The 17,269-nt window shown below is 44.4% G+C and overlaps 1 protein-coding gene across 1 annotated transcript; it reads right to left on the bottom strand.

Moving 5' to 3' along the window:
• Window positions 1–603: 603 nt before the first annotated feature.
• Window positions 604–13,636, bottom strand: CALM2 (calmodulin 2). The gene is made up of 6 exons (XM_064708934.1): window positions 13,470–13,636; window positions 9,227–9,257; window positions 4,131–4,274; window positions 3,947–4,053; window positions 2,952–3,087; window positions 604–1,517 (listed from the first exon to the last, which is right to left on the bottom strand). The coding sequence occupies exons 1-6, from the start codon at window positions 13,470–13,472 to the stop codon at window positions 1,489–1,491; spliced, it is 450 nt and encodes a 149-aa protein (XP_064565004.1). The 5' UTR covers window positions 13,473–13,636; the 3' UTR covers window positions 604–1,488.
• Between the last annotated feature and the right edge of the window lie 3,633 nt (window positions 13,637–17,269).

The following is a 17,269-nucleotide window of genomic DNA, read 5'->3' as shown; positions in this document are numbered from 1 at the left end:
CTTGGTAGAAACCAGGTTTGTCTTCCACTTTAACAAAAATTAAACCTTGACAGAAAACTAGTGCTAGAAGCACAGTCATGCTCAATAAGAAATGAGGAAGAGAATGTTTTCCTTCTGTACTTTGAGCTGACTGCATTCTGAATGGCAACTCAGACATGGCAGTTTCAGAAAAGCCCAAGTGTGAGACTAAGTTACCCCAATGTAGCAACTGACAGGGAATAAACTCCAAAATAATTAAAAGAAAGCAAACAGGTTTAGTTGTCCGAACAAGGAATTTTAATTTTAGGTCAACTATTGAACTAGGTCAACATCCAGTTCACAATGTCTACAGATAGTGGGCATAGCCAGTCACTACGGTAAGTTTATTGAAGCACCAAGCTCCACACAAGACTGTAAAATACATTTTAAACTACTAGTAAGAAAGCTTCTTCAAGTCAACAATACTATTAAGGGCCAGAGTTTAAGGACTAAGTTTTCACCTTCCAAGCTATTTTAAGACAGCCAATCCATTGCATAAGCAAACCAAACTGCTACATACTGAAACACAGAGCAGCAACTGCATTGAACAATTCCTGTAAATAATTCAAGGATACATTGAAACAGTATGGGTAAATTGTAATTTTTTATTGGAAAACAAATATACAACTTGGAATGGATTTGAGGCAAATCGTGCCATAAGCAGATTTTTTTGAAAATAAGTGGCTAAACAAAGTTTAAAAAGCATAGTAACAAGAGGAGAAAATGTTTTCTGGCACAGGACCAGCAGTACAAAAAAACTTGTGTACGAGTACCTGGATAAATCACCCGTTTTGCATTAGTGCAACTTAAGTTTCATATTGTTGACTGTCAATCGTCTACAACGTTAAGACTCCACATTTCAACAACATGTTACAGGTATGGCCACAAACAAGTTACCGTGAAGTAAGCTAGGAGAATGACTTTTACAGTGCATTAGCCACACGATATATGCTATTCACATCATTTTATCCTGCAGGTAAGCTGCAGGAGTCCTCTTCCTCCCATCACAGAAAGGGGTAAAAACTCCTATAGGAAAAACTCCTATGTACTCGAGAACTAGAACCAGCATGTTGCTTGAACTAAGGATCAGCTAATGCATGGTAAACCCTGGCTTACTTTATGTAACTTGTCACACTAGTCATACCTAAGTTTCCTAGAGAAAGCTACTTTTTTAATAGACAATCCAGATGTTCCCTCAGTTAACCAACTTCACCTAACTTTAGATGTGCAGAAGGGCTTAAATATCCAGAGTAAGCCACATGCAACATTTGTTACTTAGATCAATTTTCCAAAAATCAGAACAATGACAGTAAGATAAAGGAGAAAAACATGGAGGAATGGCCTTCTAATTACTATACATGCATAATCTTTTGACAGTAAGGGAAAAACCTTTTACAGATAAGTTACAAACAGAGAAAAGGCAAATAAACAATTTTGTACAAGAAATTTAACACATTCTGTACAACGTCTTCACTTCGCTGTCATCATTTGTACAAACTCTGTAAAAGGAAAGAGTTGCATAGGTTATTTGAAGGAAAAAAATCTGAATTGCAAGATCTGAGAAGCGGCCTTACTAGTGCTGAACATTGATTCAAAACTGCATTTTCAGTTACAGTCAAAAAAACATCTTCAAGACAGTCCTCTTTTTCACTAATCACACCTAAACTCCTCCTATTTTTAATGGCAAAAGGCCTTTATTTTTCCATAAGAGTTGGTCCATCAGTGAACTGGATAACAGCCTTACTTCCAAGACAAAACATTAGAGGGTCCTATGCCCACAGACTTACAGATGGGGACAAAATATCCAAGAATGACTAAAAGATCCCTACAAATCACACTGAAGTGACAATCAACTAAGTAACGGTACAGGCAGACTTTGCGTTGGTTTGAACTTTGATTTTCCAGAGCGGAATAGTTAAGTATTTTATTTTGCCTGGCTGGCTTTAAAGCAAGCAACTGATTCAATGCTTAGTCATAAACCATTTCAAGTTCGAACCCACAAAACAGGATTCTACATTCATCTTGCTGAACCATAGTTTCAGGTACAATAATGACAGGAAATCCAGAACCTAAAAGGAGTTAACTGGCTGCTCAAGCTTTGAAAGGGCAACTGGAAACAATCGGGACACAGACACTCTCCAGTGCCAGTCTCTGAACAGCCTACTCAAACAGTGATGAAGCAGCAGCCTTGTACATAAAAGTTACTTTTCACTCACAGATGTCTGTGTACCCTTAGGCCACAATGAAAGAGGCCTTAAAGGGAAGGCATATCTGCCTCAGAAATAGCACAGATTATCTGAAAGTACCCTAGATGTTTTCTGTAACATATTAAAAAGTCAAGCTTAGTGTGTCTCAGCTGCAAACAACTGTCTAAAGGAACTCCTGCTTGCATGACTTCATTTACAGTTCAATGTCAGGAAGACAGGAAGAAATAGAAAGAAATTACTGTTGTAGCCGATTTACATGAAATAAATGTATTTAGAGTATCTTCTGAAGGTCTTGAAATTTCTGTGTATTTTAGAGGCTTTCCCTTTTGATCAGCAAGTAATTTTAAAAGCATTGAGGACAAATGAGTGACATCCCACAGCCAGGTCAACATGCATTAGTTAACAGTATGAACAGCACATGAACATCTCTTGACAACTTGCTTATTCTAATGGTCATTAGACATCATTAGATTTACAAAGTCAATTCTTACCCTGTACAACGAAATAGCCCTTTTTTGCCTTTGGCACAAAGGCAGCAATAACACTTAAACCCATTGAGAGGTACACAATGTACATACTAATTGAAGATTAGCTAGAAGGAACACTGTGTGTTCAGATGAACTTGTCTGAACACTGCCCTATTTAAACTTGGTGTGGCTAACAGCACCCGCACAAGAACGAGCATGACAAGTGCTACACCAAAAGAAACAATTAACAACTCCTTACCTTCATAGTTTACTTGACCATCACCATCAATGTCTGCTTCCCTAATCATTTCATCAACTTCTTCATCTGTTAGCTTCTCCCCCAGATTTGTCATCACATGGCGGAGTTCTGCAGCACTAATGTAACCGTTACCATCCTGGGAGGAGAAAAAGGAACACTGGAATAGACTTGCCTAAGGCCTAATGACTTAACTATAACTTAAGAACATTGCAGAGCAAATTGAGCATTAAGAAGGTAACACAGCCTTAAGCACCAGCATTTGCTCATGGTATGTGAGAGCTGTAAGCATATCTTCAGCACTGTCCAATGTCTTTGGGCACTGTAAGCTTATAGCCTTTGACTGTCCTATTCTGACATTTTTAAACCATGAACAATGCAATCACCCCCTTTTGCAACTTCTTAGGTGATGGATGCCTACTAAATCACATGACTGTGGTTGAAGTGGTGATTTCTCAGAACAGAAGCTACTTATCTGATGTGCCTGTTTCATGGGAGTCCAGCATAAAGCCACAAGGACTTCAGAGATCACTTGTACATATCCCAGTATGAGTTGGGACACTGAATATTGAAGTACTGGTGTACACTAACTCAACTGAAGTGTTCCTTCCCACACCCCAAGGCACTTCACATCATGTTTTCAGCTCCAAGGTGCATCTTAAGTAAGCTGAGTAACTTTAGATTCTTTTAGCAATTTACTTAGCAAAGACTACATAAAAGACTTACAACATTAACATTTTAAATACTTAAAACAATTTTCTGCCAGTCATCTGGAAGTATTTCAGTATCACAGCAAGCAGTACTTTAAATTATGTCACTTATTACTATCCTGACAACTCCTCTGACTTTCCCATACCACCACAGTAGGCTGAGCTTTAGGGTGACTGGCCAGCCTAGAGGCTCTGGGACAGGACAGTACCCCTCAGATCTGTGAGCAAGCACGTTAGAAGCAGACCAAGTTTTCTTAACAGAAATGTTCCACGTAGACATTACAGTACCTTGTCAAAGACACGGAACGCTTCTCTAATTTCTTCTTCACTATCTGTATCTTTCATTTTTCTTGCCATCATTGTCAGAAACTCTGGAAAGTCAATTGTGCCATTGCCTGAAAGGTTGAAAAATCTTTGTTAGAAAAATATGGTTTAGGCACTTGACTAATTTACTGATCAGTAAAGTTCTTACCATCAGCATCTACTTCATTGATCATATCCTGTAGCTCTGCTTCTGTGGGGTTTTGACCAAGTGATCTCATCACTGTCCCCAACTCCTTTGTAGTTATAGTACCATCACCATCCTTGTCAAATAGTGAAAAAGCTTCTTTGAATTCTGTATAAAACAAAAAAAAAACAAAGTTAATCCCTTAAGCTTTGAAATGTTAATCAAATTCACTGCTACTGATTGCTGCAAGTTACAAAATTTGATTTCAGTCTTTAAGAAAATTTTGGTACACTGTTCAGCCTGCTGTAATTGCAATGGCAATATGGCAACATCAGCATCTGAAAACACACCCACCAGTCTACTGATGAACCACATGCTGACCTAAATTAGGATGGAAGGTCATCCATTTCCAAAAGACTCAGATGTTTGTTACTGTCTATCTTGAATAAGGGCTCCTAATATGGCGCTGAAATAGCTGTCTGCAACTACAATGATCCGCATCCTTGGTAGGAATTGCATCTCAAAATAAAACAATATGGAACTGCCACGAGAAAATTGAAAATGGTACTTTAAAGGTACGTATGCCACAGCTGAATAGCACTTTTATTACTGATAGAGATGAGTCAACGGAAAAAGGTATTATCAGACCAAACTACACCCAAGTTTCTCAATATAAGCCACTTCCGCTGGACACAGATGTCTGAACATTGTATGCTACCACAATGGTTCAAAGAAGAAAGCCACTGGAGTCTTCATGCTGAAAGGCTGCTCACAAAACTGCTCCAGCCCTACTGTATCCTGAAACAGCCCCCACAGAAATGTTTCTGACTGGTCCTAAGACTGTTTTGCTGTGCTTCAACACCATCTCTTAACCCCCTACACAATGGCTGTACCGTGGCCAGGAATATTAATACAAGCATAACATGTTTAATTGTCCAGTCCAAAAATGGACTTGGTTTTCATCCATGCCATCTGTCTTTGGCCACAGACCTCAAACCAGCTCACTGCACTGTGCAAGCTCACACACACACGGCAGTTAAGCAAGAGCATCTTGTCCATTCCTTTGCAGACTTCCGATCCCTTCCCAGCTTTCCAGCCATCTCAGAGATCACAGCTCTGGACAGCCTGTCAGCTCAAGGGTACTCCTGCATCACAAGTATTTCCAGTTATTGTTTTTTTCAACATTTCCATGCAGCCAGCTTTCCAGATGGTGGGTTTCCCAGACCAGAATCAGTCACAGTAAAAGTTGTGTTTCCACATGACCTGATGAAGCCTTTACTTCATACTCTGAAACTCTTGAGGCGAGTACAAGCTGGCAAGTTGTAAAAATTCAACTATAAAGATAGGTTTTTATAGTTCATGAATACAGCTACAACACCAGAGTCACACAGTCACATCCCACAGAGGGGAAAAACCCCACTACTCTTCTACATTTAAGTCTCAAGTGTCCCAAGAGCCAACCCCCACTGTTTAGCCCAACAGAATCAGAGCAAGGCTACCACAGGACCAGTAGAAACAGTTTCAAGCCAGTATGTAAAAAATCACCAAGCAGAAACAAGGAGATACAACCTATATCTGGAATTCCTTCCAAATGGTCTCTGGGGGGCTAGTTTTAGTTATCTTGGAGGCAACAAACAGATTTCTTAGGGCTAAGGTCCTACACCAGGGAAGAAAATGCCTTTGGGTCAATCCTAGTAGACATTCACATTCTATCATGGAAGAACCTCAAAAGGGGACAGTTGCATCCTCATGAAGAGTCAAGTGCTCAAGCGTTATTCAAAACATTTAGCTGTTAACCTCTTCATCCTTCATGTGAAAGGCAACCACCACTAACCCAACATAAAGCACATTTCACAGTACTGCAGTGACTCTGCTTAGAAAGGGCTATGCTTCATTCATATACAAAACTCAAAGACTTGCTTTCTGTAAGATGGGCATTTTAGTGGTGTATTATCAACCATTCCAAGGGCAACTCTACCCTTCTTTTACTCAAAGTTGCAATAGGTTAAGAAGCAACCAGCTAAAAATCATAAAGAAAATAAAGCAAGTTGAAGATTAACAGCCTATTCCTGCTTGAAATGCTGAATCAAGTCAAGAATACCACTAGAATACCTCTCTAACCACTTCCAGGAACCACCTCCAGTAATTAGAACAAAGGAGTGACAACATACACAGATGCAGTTAGACTACAACAATAACAACCTGGCATAGCTTTGGAGGATTTGCAGCCATGGCTAGTGAAGGCACCTATGAAACACTGAAGTCTAATGAGCAACTCAATTCTGGCATCCTGCAACATAAGGTGATAAAACATACCAGGCACACCTAAACACCATGATTCCATATAGCATATAAAGCAAATCCTCTTTATTCCATACCAAACTGGCAAAAATGAAAAGTTTCTGCTAAGGCTACACGGTCTCAGCCTTTCCACCCTTCTGAAAAGCATCCTGCATTTTGAGAAAAAGACTGCTTCCAGGCCCCATGAAAGACATGCTAATCCAACAATGTGAACTCTAAGAACCCAGCTCAGAATGTTCTTTTAAGCAGCCATAAGTTCTGAGGCATCTGTGCACCACATCACCTTTCCAAATGAAGGGGCAACCTTCAGTGACCTAATATGTTCAGTGAACCAGGACTACCATATCCACTGCTACACAATTTAGCCAGCTATGTCTGGAACTTTCATAGCAGAATGTCAATTGTTCTCTTCACAGCTAGCAGGACCTCAACGCTTCAACATGTCTGTTTCTACGATGACAAATTTTAAATTCCTGTTGTGGCCAAATCCCCAACAGAGAACCACAGCACACTAAAGGAACCAGGCAGTGAACACCATACATAGGCCTGCTTGCACACAGAGCCCATTCAGAACTCTGGACTCCAGGGGAAGGACAGCTCACTTGGCCAGCTGGCTTTGGGACAAAAGCATCTTCAGGCTGCTCGGCCATCTGACCACCCAGGTAGTCCTGACCCCATTACCTCTGTAATACAACACTTAGCCAAAGGGAGAGCCACTTGACTTAGCAACTTCAGTTCTTACTGAATAAAACTGCAGCCACTATTACCATTCTGTAGCTACTTGGCTTTCAGTATCAGTCTTTCATATAAACAAAATCTGGAAAGGTTTTCACCCCGACCTACACTGACAAGAAGCTTCAGTGCTATTTGATCAGCATGTTCCACAGGAAATGCCATCTGGAACCTTAAACAACTGCACTGTGATGCTTCACAGCAGAGGGGGAAGGATTTAAGTCCTGGGGAAGTGGCTGCTTTACGTACTCTGGTGTTCTGTCTTAGGAATGGCAATGGAATGTCACCTCTGCCTTGCAGTACCATTTCCTATGTGTGCCTCCAAACCAAACGCTACAGATCCCCAGGGAAGCTCAGTTGGAATGGTGGTGGCTCAAGTTCTTGTAGCCAGTCTCTGTGTACCATTTAAACTGTGTCTTTAAGAGTTTTCCCATGCAAGACCAGATGCAACCTCTCCTAAGCAGTGCTGAGAATGATTCCTTCACACACCACCAGTGGGCACAACCGAGGTTCATGGTTTACTTGCAAATACATTTGCTTAACAAAACATCACAGCTGCCCAGAAAGTGGCAGGCCTTTTTACATTGGCCACTAAGATATACTTTTAATCCTTCCATGCAGTTGAAAGCCTCTGGTCCTGTATGACAGACTCATCAATATCTACTTTTGCCTCAGAGGAGTACATGATCATTACTGAATACAGAACGTTGACACTAATCCCAAGGTAGTGTTAATAAGCTTCCTGATTATATTCCATAATTAGCTACATCAACTAATAAAGCTTTGACAATTAACAACTAGAACAATGAACCACTATTGGAAAGACAGCAGCGACAACTGATAAAGCCTGCTCTAACTAAACTGATCACAAAACCCTTATGCTATGTAGGCCAGTTCCCAAAAAAAAAAAACAACCCGAAGTTGAACTAAATTTGGCTTGTGCTTACTTGTAAGACACTACCATGGCAACAAGTAAATAGACTAAGGACTTTCCACAAAACCATAATTAGTCTCCTTTGAGTAAAAGCAGGCTTCTAAAGACTAAAAGCTACAGAAGAATGTTCTTAACACTTCAGATTTGGCAATTATGGCAAAAACAAACCAGCTCATAATGACACTTCTGTTTAATACAGTGTCCTCAAGAGCTGCACCATAACTAAACAGAAGTATCTCAGAGGCTGTTCTTCGTATGCCTGCCCTGGTACTATTAGCTCAGCAGAACCCAACATCCTCTAAAGTAATTTCAGGGGACAGTTATGCACACTAAGACTTTCCAGTATTAACACTATACACTTGTCAGATCAAAATCATGACATTCTTGAACATGTGTGGCAAAGCTGAATTCTGCATTACCAGCTTTAAGTCCCATGTATTACTGCAGTTAAGATCAGTCTGCTGAGAGCAATGGGACCGATGAGTTTGTGCAGCCTGCATGGGTAGGACATAACCCCAAGTTGTTGCCATCAGTAAATGGCTGCCAGGGCACATAACCTGTTTCTAGGGGGCCAACACCAAGATATAACAGATGCATATTTATTTAAGCATTTCAGAGCAAGTGCCAGACCATCAGAGCAGCACACACAACACTTGTGTCCAAGTACACAATACAGTTCCAAATATGGAATATCAAGAGTTGTCATCATGAAGCCAGTCTCTGCTGTCATCAACAAGAGCCACTCAAACATCTCTGCTGACAGGAGACAGCAAAGTAAATTATTTTTGCCTTCTGTTAAAAAAGCACTGCAGATTCCAAGCCTTCACCAGATCTGTTGTCATCCCCTGTGCCCCACTCCCCCTTTCAGTCTGCAATTGGGACAATTTTGTCGTCATGAGAGAATAATCACCAGTTTACTAGCCAGAAAAGCTGTGAGGATTGTTTAACTATAGTAACTACACAACTAGAACTCATTATATCCATGGTGCTTTTACAGTAGATAAGCCTTTAAAAATTAGGTGACAAATTAAAACATTCCACCATAATACTTTAGTATCTAAGAAAGCTAAATATCTTGTGTAACACAGACTGTCACTGGATTAGGAGACGTGCCAGGTCAAGCAGGAGTAACAATACCACACAAAAACCTCACCTGCAATCTGCTCTTCTGTCAGTTGATCAGCCTGCAATAAAAGAGAATATGATTAGAGTTGGAGCAAAAGTTCAAGGCAAAATAAGACAGACTTGTAGAGGCCTCTGAGTATGGTAATTGCTCTTCAGGACTGATTTGTAACATTCTAGAATAGTTCTAATAAAGCTCAAAAGTCATCAGGATTGCTTGCTAAGTAGAACTGGCAGCCTTTTATCCTCTCCAGACCCTGCAATATCCCGTACACTCGAGTAATAGATTACCACGTGTACCAATCAATCAATAATCCAAGCAGTGCCAGCAAGATCAAGGCCCCTTTAGAACCACAGACTGGTTTGAAAAACTCATTTACACAGCACGCTACCAGCTTCAGCTTCAACACAAAACACTTTAGGTCTCAGTAAGGCAACAGTAACCTCCAAGTGCCAATTTTAAGGCAGATTAGCTAAATCAGAAAAACATACTCCTCAATAGAATTAAACCATCCCCTGATTTACATGAAACTCCATGTCCAAGACCTGGCTGTAAAAGACAAGCCACCAGCTCCAGCTCAAATGGGTCGTTTCAGTGGCATACAGCCTGTCTACACCTTTTTTTAGTCCATTGACTGCACTGACTCAGTTAACATAAGGTAACATGGACAACAGAGAAAGGCTCTGCAGTCTAAGATAATTTCTGCATCAGTTGGGTAAGCTCCAGTGTATGCCTCATTCTCCTCTCTCACCAGTTTTGAATTCATTAGATTTGATAGCAATGAAAACCATCAATCTTTCAGGCCAAACCCAAAATGAACTTTGCTCTTGAAAGGGCATCACGTTTGAGGACTGTAGAAATGCTCTCCCTGTGTTCCCAAACCAGATGATTCTTCAAGTTCTGAATAGCTTGAGTGGAGTTGCAGTAACAAGGTAACACACCTCCTCCTAAGGGAAACTTCCTGAGCTCTTTACTGAAGCAAAAAAAAAATACAGAAAAGACATATTCACCGCAGAAATACACCACTGCTTTTTCAGCTTCTTTCCTGTTGTGACCATTTAAGCAGCAACTTTTTTATAATTACTGCAATATTGACTGAAAAACTTTGTCATAACTATGCCCACCAAATCCTCACTCCATATTAGCATCTGTCAGGGGAAGACTAAGAAAAATTCATTTACAATACCTGTCAATTTTTACTTTGCCAATTTCAATTACATTTTCATGCTGCATGGGAACATGTAAGTTACCAGCTGCTGGTTATTCTTCCTGTAGCAGAAGTGAAGGTGGCTGCTTGAGCAGTGGTACAAATGCTGAATTGCTTACAAAGCCCTCTGTGCACACAGGACAGCAAGGGCCCAAGGTAAGGCCACACTCAGGCTGGGGCTCACCTACTCTAAGAACCAAGACCACGCTACTGAGGAACTCCTGCAGCAGCAATGGGAATTGGCAGCTACAGATTCATCTCTGCTGCAGGAATATTCCCATGCAGGTTCCACCTTTTGCTAGAAAAGACTGGCATGGCAGCAGTACTGCTGAGAACAGAACCAATTCAAAACCAAGCCTTGGGATGGAAGTGTTCTGCTGGTCACTTAGCAGAAGCCTAACAGATTTTCCCCTGGCTACGGAGTATCATTAACACAGACTCATACCTTTGCATGCTATTTACATTTTTATTGTTTGAGTCAAGAGAATGATGTGCTACATTTCCATAAGATATTTATATCTATTGAAAACTGTAGATCAGATTTAAGCAGTAAGAACCTAGTTTATTTATTTAGGTCAATACTTATGGGTTACAAAGTTGAGTCACATACTGTTTTATATAAACAATTTTATACAGAGACATGACATAGCAGTATGTAAGTTGTTATGCATTCCCAAACTCTTTCCTCTTTATAAACTCTTCCAGCAATTTAAGACCCCTAACCACGAATTTGGATGAACTCTGACAATACCTGTAAGAGGTGCAGTGTTTGAGAAGAGCACAAAGCTTATTAGAAGGCACAGGTATGAAGCAGTTGAAAGATAAGCGGGGAGGTGGGGCAAGGTTGAACAAACACCATCTGTACTCTGCAGTGCCGGGCTCTGCGGGCGCTGCTGCGCAACAGCAGTAAAAGGCGGAGCCAGCGAGCCTGCCAGCTCGCAGCCTGCCGTGCCACCCAGGTGGAGGGAGCAGCCCGGAGCCCTGCCTGCCGCTCGCAGGCCGCCGTGGCTTTCCTGGAGGGGCCTCCCGGAGCGCTCTGTGATGGTGCAGCACACGCGTGACAGCGCGCACACCCTTCCCCGTGCTGTCAAACGCCGGCTGTGAGGCGCCCACGCTGGAGCTCGGACATGCCCTCACTGCGGCCGAGAGCCACCCGAAACCCTCATTTGATGCCATCGCAGCTTTGACGTGGCTTTCTGCGATTCACGTTGCAGCGCCTGAATTTTCATTGCAACAGCCCCCATCCCCCCACGCGCAGGCTGCGCGGAGGGCCTGACAAAGGAGCCAAAGCTCCCGGGAAAGCAGGGGAGCCGCTGTGCCGTGTGCGCGGCCGTTGTGTGGCACACGCAGCCTCTAGAGGTGGAGTTCCCTCACAGCCGCTATGGCTGCGGCGCAGTCACAGGGCGGGAGCGCTGCCCAGGGCGCAGCTACAGCGCCGGCGACACCGCTTCCCTCCGAGACCTCGCTCCTCGCTGCGCTTCGCAGGCGCACCTGAGGGAACAGCTCTGCTCTGGCAGGAATGACTAAGGAACAACAACCGGACTAGACTATATGGACTAAAGTCAGGTTTAGGTAGGTTAGCTTGTTTTGGGAACAAATCATTCTGTCTTATCTCGTATGGGCAACACTGGTCAGTCACAGGCTGAGCCAGTCTGGTCTGTCGGGATGAACTATAACCACAGTCAAAGTGTCACTGTGCCTCCTGGACACACCCATTTTTACACGGACCTTGCTTGAAGATACTCCATTTTTGGTTCTGCACAGATGATGACTAAATGCAGTAAGTCTTTTGTTACTACATTCATTGCCGGTTTTTCCCCCCTGCTTTATGGACGGTTTGCTGTGTAAGTTCGCAATTCAAGCTAAAGAATAAATTCAGGCTTCTATTCACCAAATTTCTTTGCCCGGAGACAGCATTTCAAAAACCCTTAAAATTTAAGTAGCCATCGTTCACATTAAACGTGATGAGCTGACAGTCATTTGATTCCTCAGAAGAATATAATGAATGAAAAGACAATTCCACTCTACTGCATCTTCTCTTAATGCAGAGATAGCACTAAGTGGTCAGTGGTGCTGCTTTTGCAACAGAATTGCTCCTTTTAGTACCTTTCTCAGCATCCACTTGTTCTAATTTTAAAAAACCAACAAACGTTAAACTCACATCCTTTAGACTGAATTTGAAACCATTCTCCGATATCACAAAATGCGTTCTATTTCGATAGTGGATTACAATTCTAAACGCCTCGCTAGTAATATTAAAAACGCAGGACTGTCCTCCGCAATGACCAAAACGGGAAGCAAAAATTATTTTAAAAAAATCAAAAAAACCAAATAATCCCTTATCCAACAGAGCCACCAACAGCATGGCGCTACCACAGAATCGACAGGGGCTCCAACGCGAGCTGACAACAGGTCTAGCGAGGAGGGCGATGGTGCAGTGAGGCACAGCCTGCCCCTCATCATCATGCTGCTCAGAAGCTGCTGGGCTCCGCAGTGCATTATTATGACCAGGCGCAGCACACCTCGCTAGCGAGCCGGACAGCTCAGGCTGCCTCATTCAGCAGCACACGCCGAGAGCAGGGAGGGAGGAAGCGATAAGAAAGCAGAGCTGGTGCCATCGTGGCAAGCTCCTTTCCCCCCTCCTCCCAAGCCTGCGGGTCCCCTCCCAGGAGGGACCGCTATCCGTCGCTCCCCCCGGCAACGCCCGGCGCCGCCTCACGGCGCTCCCGCCGACCCAGGGGCCGTTTGGATTTGAATCCACACCAACGCCCCAGGGCGGGAAAGGGACCCGGGCGGGACCCGCCGCCACCGCCACCACCACTTCCTCCCACGCAAACGGCGCCTCCGAGCGGGACCCTCCGCCCCGGCCTGAGCCCGCCGGCAGCGGCGAGGGTCAGCTTCATCCCTCCCCACACGCTTCTGCCCGCGACCTCGCCCCACAGCAGCCAACCCCCCCTCCTCCCCCCCGCCCCCCATCTGCACCGAACTCAGCCGCCCCCATCCCTCCGCACCGCATCGCAGCGGCGCCCGCCGGACCCCGCGGCTGCCCCGTGCCCGGGGACTCACCATGGTGGCTCGGCCTGGCTGCGGGGTGCGGTGGGAGCTGAGGGCTGCACGGGGCGCACGCTGCGCGACCTTCCCGCTGCACGGCTCGCCTCACACTGAGTCCTGCCCGCCCGCCAGCGGCGCCTCATAAACCGCCTCACCGCCCGGATCGCTCCGCGCCGCTCCCTCCCCCTCCCCTTCCCCCGACAGTGAAGTGGATTGCGAAACGAGTCCCGGCTCTGCGCGCTCTCCTCGCAGGGCACCCCGCACCCCGAGTGCCACTCCTTCTGCCCCACAGCCCCGGCGCAGGAAGGAGCGAGCTGCGGAGAACTGGGGGAAGCAACGCTTGTGAAACGGCGCGGGGAAGGGGGGCAGCGAGAGAAGGGGGGCGGGGACCGGGGCTAGGGACTATTTCTCTGTGCGGAAGAGGATTTTAGGAAAAAATGCCGAGGAGTGTGGGGACTCCGTAAGGAGAGCGCTGATTGGTGGGTTCGTACCTGCAATGCGTCACTCGGACATGCACACTCTGGGCTGGGAAGGCGGGCACCCCTCCCCCCGCCCGCAGTGCGTGAGGGCCGGAGCGGCTCCGCAGCCCCGCGGAGCCGCCGCTGCCGCCGCGCCGGGCCCGGCCCCCGGCCCAGGGCGGCAGCCGGGTCTCCCGGAGCGCCTTTGCTACAGCGTTTCGAGCCACTGTCTCCGTGCTGCGCACCGGAAAGCCTCACCCACACAGAGTTACCAAATGAGACTCGCTCTGTATCCACCACAGTCTAGAAAAATTCCCACCTCGCGCTGCAGGCTAGAGATGCTTCATCGCTTGGTAGCGTGGTTGAAAAGAATAGATTTCACAGAATCAGTTGGGTTGGGAACGATCGCTGAGATCATCGAGTCCAAGCCGTGACCGATCTCCACCATGTAACTAGACCGTGGCACCGAGTGCCACATCCAGGCTTTCCTTAAACACCTCCAGGGATGGTGACTCCACCATCACCTTCCTGGGCGGCCCATTCCAATGTCTAATCTCACTTTCTCTGAAGAAACTCCTCCGCATGTCTAAACCTCTCCTCTTCGACATTTTCCCTTTTCCTCCCCCATTTCCCCTGCTAGGAATCGCATATGTCCTGGTCCCGTGCCTAAGCACAGGTGGCCAGCAATTCTGAGCTAAAATCTGGAGTCTTGTAAGGGTTTTCTGTAAGATGCATTTGGAAAAATGGTTCCAGATGCAATTTTCAAACTTGCACATGTATTTTCAAAGATAATTCAACACAGAGCTGCAATATTGGCTGAGTCTGGTGACAGCAGATCTACCTGTCGTCTGTGAAAACCCCAGCACTCATTTTCAGGACCATAAATATATTATTAAACTTTGGGGGCCTGAGTTAAAGTTTTCTGACCCAAGTTTGAACAAAAATCACAATACCAATCCCATTTCAATGTGATCACAACCTACTTCCACATTTATTGAAATAATTATTTAGTTGATATTTACACAGTATGTCAACAAATAGTTTTTATGTTTATCAGGACTCAAACTACAGCAATGGCTCTCACTAAAGAGGTTTTACTCATCTCAGTTCTTCACAGTCTTTGGTTTATAGGCCACAGAAATAGGATGTGCTTGAGATGGGACTGGCATGAATGAACTCAGAAAACAAAAATTCTGTGAGTTTTTCCTCCTGAACATTAATTCAAATTCTCAGGGCTGCTTTCTTTTCAGGATCTTGTATCCACTGAATTCAGAAGCAAATTGGAGGGGAAAAAAACAGAAGAAGGCCTAATTTCTTAAAATAATCAAGGACCCCTTTATTAAGTACAGTGCCTCTCATCCTCGCTTGGTGTTCATAGGCAGTACATAAAACACCACCATAAAAGCTGGCCTTCAGCCTTGAAATCTACCTGCAGTTACTGTTTTGTGATGCACTGCTTTGTTAGGCCTCCTTTGCCTTTACCTGTATTTATAGTCCACAAATCAAGCACATCTGAACTATTGTCTTTTCAAACTCTGATAACATTTTTTCAATGTGTAATGGTACCTGGATGAATAAATTACTTCCCAGAGCAGGCAATGACTGTCAAGGTTATTGTTACCCGCGCTTCCTCCAACCACTGCCATAGGAAGCAGGAGCAAATCCCTGCCTGTGGTCTGGCTATGCTGGATGCAGACAGCTGAGCTTCAGTTGAATTTTCCTCTTCCCTGATGCCCCCTTTGGTTCAATTTTAAGGCTTGCTTTGACATGCCCAACTTCTTTACACTTCTAGAGGCATGAATCTGTGCAGAAAAGTTCTTGACCAAAAAAAATTCATCACCTGCTCTAGATCTGGGATAAAAGTGGCATAGCAGCACTCAGGGTGCATTCCTATGACACCCTCAAATCTGGAGCAGAGCAGAGTGCTGGTGCATTTTGTGGAGCAAAACCATCTCCTGTAGATACCTTAGCTTGGGTCCTGGCCACAGAATGCCCTCAGGTGCGTGGTGCTGAGCCTGATGTGCCAAGACCTCTCCTTGGCATCTGTCTTTTATCCTCACACTACCTCAGAGAGGCAAAACATTGTGGCACCTAGGTTGCTCAGGTGCCCAGGCTCAGGGAATCTGTTGAGATGTTGTAAATCTGCATTTCTGTGAAGCTGGTCCTGAGGGATTTGATGAAAAATATGTGGAAGGGCTGTATTGAGATAGCAAATTCTGACTGAGTCCTGTTCCTGGAGTTTGCCACTGGCCATTACAAGCATGGAGGCTCTGGGAAACATGAGTGCCACAGCATGGGTGAGTTGAAGGCTCATTAATTATGGCTTAAGGGTCTGCTGAGGAGCAGGGACTTGAATGCAAGGGTCCCAGAGAACCTGACCGCCATACTGTATGTTTTTGTGTATGTCCCTTAAAGGATTTGGTATCTGTAATTTGAATGAAATTCTTCATTCTCTTTTTAGTTACATTTAGTTTTCTCTAAAGAAATGGTCATTCAGAGCATCCTCCCTCTGCTGCGTGTTTCTTAGGCCTCCTGCTTCCTTGATCTCTCTCACTCTCCCTCTCTTCCATTTCTCTGTTCTTATGTGTCTCCTTTTTTCCATCTGCATTTTCCTACAGCAGCACCCATTTCCTGTGGGTTTCATCACCACCCCCACCCTGCTTCCATCTGTTGAAGAGATCAGCCACAAAGTTAAGTTGCAATTACACTACCCGTGAAATTACACCAACACTTCCAGTGCCATTACTAAGCATTAAAGAGAACACCCCGGCAAAATTAATGCCAGAGGGGGGAATTTGCCCCTTGCACACACGGGTTGTTGGCAACCTCAGCTAGGTAAACCAGCAATCCTCAGGTATGCTGGGGTAGCCAGAGAGGCAGAATTGCTTTTCAGCAGCCCAGCTGACACTCTCTGCAGCCTGCATGTGCCACGAGAGGCAGGGAAATACATCAAATCACTGGCCCCAGCTGCAGGCTGTGACTCTGGCACCTCTGACAGAGCAATAATGGGAAATGAAGGTAATTTCTCTGTGGCAATGGTCAGGTATAGTTCTACCAGCTCTGTCTTTTTAATATGATAATTTCTCTCTCTGCTATGTAATTTAATAAATTTGTCAATGTTTGTGATCTTTGCTTTTTTCCTTCCCCCTCAACACAAAAATACAGTTTTACAAAAGTACAGTTTAAGGATTAGGGCAGCAAATTAGAAAAGCAATTTGAGTTCCAAGGTTAGATGAGCTGTATATGCCAGCAATTTTCACAGTTACTCTTTGTGGTATATTTAATATTGTGTAAATGCAATTTGTTCTATCATTTTAATAATAACTTTAGTGGATCATTTGGACTGATGTATGCAGA

This window comes from Zonotrichia leucophrys, chromosome 3 (assembly GCF_028769735.1).
Source record: "Zonotrichia leucophrys gambelii isolate GWCS_2022_RI chromosome 3, RI_Zleu_2.0, whole genome shotgun sequence".
NCBI classification, from domain to species: Eukaryota; Metazoa; Chordata; class Aves; order Passeriformes; family Passerellidae; genus Zonotrichia; species Zonotrichia leucophrys.
This window is presented reverse-complemented; position numbering and strand designations above follow the sequence as displayed.

What these genes read in the sequence shown, in the direction of transcription:
- CALM2 (XM_064708934.1), bottom strand. An exon ending in CGTTCCGTGTCTTTGACAAG is followed by an intron (nt 3,088 to 3,946) that starts GTACTGTAATGT and finishes TTCTCCTCCCAG; the next exon opens with GATGGTAACGGTTACATTAG. An exon ending in TGGTCAAGTAAACTATGAAG is followed by an intron (nt 1,518 to 2,951) that starts GTAAGGAGTTGT and finishes TTCCTTTTACAG; the next exon opens with AGTTTGTACAAATGATGACA.